This window comes from Trypanosoma theileri, assembly GCF_002087225.1.
Source record: "Trypanosoma theileri isolate Edinburgh chromosome Unknown TM35_Tth_93_V1, whole genome shotgun sequence".
NCBI lineage: Eukaryota > Euglenozoa > Kinetoplastea > Trypanosomatida > Trypanosomatidae > Trypanosoma > Trypanosoma theileri.
Genome location: NW_021639935.1, coordinates 13,432 through 16,119, shown reverse-complemented (window position 1 = coordinate 16,119; position 2,688 = coordinate 13,432). Strand labels below are relative to the sequence as shown.

The 2,688-nt window shown below is 45.7% G+C and overlaps 3 protein-coding genes across 3 annotated transcripts; all 3 read right to left on the bottom strand.

Moving 5' to 3' along the window:
* Positions 1 to 705: 705 nt before the first annotated feature.
* TM35_000931070 (Tbingi protein) lies at positions 706 to 1,248 on the bottom strand (the record flags this gene model as incomplete). Its single annotated transcript, XM_029031514.1, has 1 exon — positions 706 to 1,248. The coding sequence occupies one exon, from the start codon at positions 1,246 to 1,248 to the stop codon at positions 706 to 708; it is 543 nt and encodes a 180-aa protein (XP_028877193.1).
* A 464-nt stretch (positions 1,249 to 1,712) lies between these two features.
* Positions 1,713 to 2,030, bottom strand: TM35_000931060 (uncharacterized protein; the record flags this gene model as incomplete). The annotated part of the gene is made up of 1 exon (XM_029031513.1): positions 1,713 to 2,030. One exon carries the CDS (start codon positions 2,028 to 2,030, stop codon positions 1,713 to 1,715), a length of 318 nt encoding a protein of 105 aa, XP_028877192.1.
* Positions 2,031 to 2,218: 188 nt separating this feature from the next.
* On the bottom strand, positions 2,219 to 2,530 carry TM35_000931050 (uncharacterized protein; the record flags this gene model as incomplete). The annotated part of the gene is made up of 1 exon (XM_029031512.1): positions 2,219 to 2,530. The coding sequence occupies one exon, from the start codon at positions 2,528 to 2,530 to the stop codon at positions 2,219 to 2,221; it is 312 nt and encodes a 103-aa protein (XP_028877191.1).
* Positions 2,531 to 2,688: the final 158 nt, after the last annotated feature.

Here is a 2,688-nt window from a genome sequence, read left to right as displayed (position 1 = left end):
TCAAGAACTGTGGCATTGTTTGTTTGTAGTTCGTTTGCATTAGCACTGCTCGCAATACACTGTTGTTCGCATCTCCAACGTCACAAACAACGTTCATGAAAATACACTCCTTGCACGAGCACGAAAACGACGGGACATTCCCGCTACCGCTGCAGCGATCATGGACACAGATCATCCCCATCTCCAAATGTACTTCCACTCTCTTTCCTCCATAATTTTATTTAGGAGGGTAATATCAAACATATCCCCTTTCCACCCCCCACCCATGGGACTCCGTATTATCATGGATTTGTTTTTTATTTTCGTTCTTCCTGTCTTAATGGATATTACTCCAATGGTACGGCTATCAGCCGCACACCGTAGAGTATCTTAATTACCGACTTAAGAGTGGCTCTGAAAAAGAAGATCCCTTCGTTTAATAGGATCCTCAAGCTCTTGTAATATGCTTTTTGGTTGTAGCCCGTTCCCAAACGAGAGAACCAGTCTGCGAGAAATCTGATCGAGTAAACCCTACCAGATCTCTCCATCCTCACTGTTCTTACCCCAAACCCGTCCTCAAGTCTCCTTTTGTTATTATTTTTGGGTTTTTTATAATGGATTGTCCTCAATGAACTCCTATTTATTTTGTTGTTTGTTTTGGTCAGTGACAGGGGCCTTGAGCTTACTCTTCTATCAAGGTTTCCATATTCGAGCTCGTCAGTGATTTTATAGAGGAATGGGAAGTAGGCTGCACAGGGTTTCTCTTGGTTGTGAAAACTGTGGTATAATAAAGTTCCGCTCCACCGCAATAAAGAACTGTGCTAACCGCTTAGAAAAACATAGTTTCATCAGGGGTACATCATCAACTATCGCAAATTGAACTCGCAGTGGATGAAGAGCGGGGCAACTCAAGAGGTGCAGAGCTGTTTCTTCGCATTCGTCACGTTGACTGGTGTGCGCACGAGTAGGTTGATACCCGTGTCGTGACATTCGGTGTAGAGTTAGGCCTGATTTACTCATACACATTGACGACCGCATGAGAGGCAGACTAATACCGGAAGGTCTCTTGTTTTTGTTGTTTTGTATCGTGCATTGGTGGAATTCGTTGTCCATGGCGCCACGTGCCACCGAGTAAAAGGTGCGGTTGAATGGCCACACCATGTCACGAGGGGAACGGGGAAGGGTGATCCTTGCGGAATACCTTTCAAACCCATCTTTCCCAGCGATGAAGTAGGGAAAGCAAGAGTTTTCAACTATTCCCAACCCCATCGTAAAGGAAGAATAATTTAAACCTTGCTTTACCCCCACCCCTTAATAAATCAAATAAAAAGAAGAATCAAAGAGTAATTTAATTTTTATCTTTAAGAACCATACCTTCCACATGAAAAATATAAGTGCATCCTATATTTTTCTCTATAGTTGTTCTCTGATTAATGCCAGAACTGACGAAGTGGAATTGCTAAGAAGCCCTTTTGACCTGCCCCCTGCTCTCCCCATCGCAAGTTTTACCCCTTTAGACACTTCCATATTGCTGTGGTTTGTCATCTCTATATGCCAACCGCCGGATTGTCCTCTGAGGCGAAGTAACTCCAAGTGTCTCGTATTCCTTGCGAACTCAAAACTACCTATTTATGGCATGGCTTCCGACACTAAAGCCAGTGAATGCATGTTTCCTTTTTGCATAATGTACATCGTCGCCGTTGCTCTTCGCATGCGAATATCGAAGGGGCTGGTTAGTTGTGTTCTAAATCGCGTAATGCGAGATTAACTACACGCAACCGTGCTTCCGATATCATGTGAGGTGCGAATGCTCCCACACACTGCCTGCGGCCAGAACTTCCCCCGAATCCCTGAATATCAACGCCCCCCATCCGTACATGGTGGCGTCTGTTGCAAGCGTTGCGGTGGATGGTAACCGCCGCGGTGGGTGAACTGGCCCGTTTGTTAGCAGGGTGTTGGGCCAATTTTGCAAAATTTCCCGCGCATTTGGTGGTAAATTTCTCTTGTCTTATGGCCGTATTAAACCCCGATTTAAACGAAACAAACGCCATCGCACTATTTTTAAGAAGAAATAGTAAGGGAAAAGGGATTCACCCCGCGCCCCCGTTGCGCACATCGCATGCGAAACTTACTTTCCAAGCCTCCAACTGTGGTGTATTCCAATGGCTGTGCTTCTTCCAACCTCTTTATTCTCTTTTTCCTTAAAGAAACCGTGTTTTTCTTGTGGTTGAAGCGCGTTCTATGAAAACATATTCCTTTGCTTGAAGGTGTTGCTCCCCAATAGTGGCCCCACGGCTTTGCATGTTATGCGCGATTTGGTGCCCCAAACTTCCACCTTTTCGCGTAGACTACTTATTCTGATATCATAAATCCAAACGTGTACTTTTAACTTCTTGAGCGACGCTTGCATCGGCAAAGCCAATAAAGGATCGCCGGCCAAAACTCTTGTAATGGTATTTAAAACACCAGGACCACATTTGCATCCCATGGGAAGGCGAGTGAACCCGACTGGTTCTCCGGACTCCGTGCGGCAACGGAAACTTGCTCGCATGTTAACCGGGAGGGCCGCCTGGAAAAAATGATGCCTCTAAATCAAATAACGTTGCGGTTTCGTCGCAAACTGCACCCTGGCACCGGGAAACGTTGCATAAAGAAACATCGGCCTCGTATTCATCCTGGGTCTTCTTTCCCTCGGCCACGCAATGGATC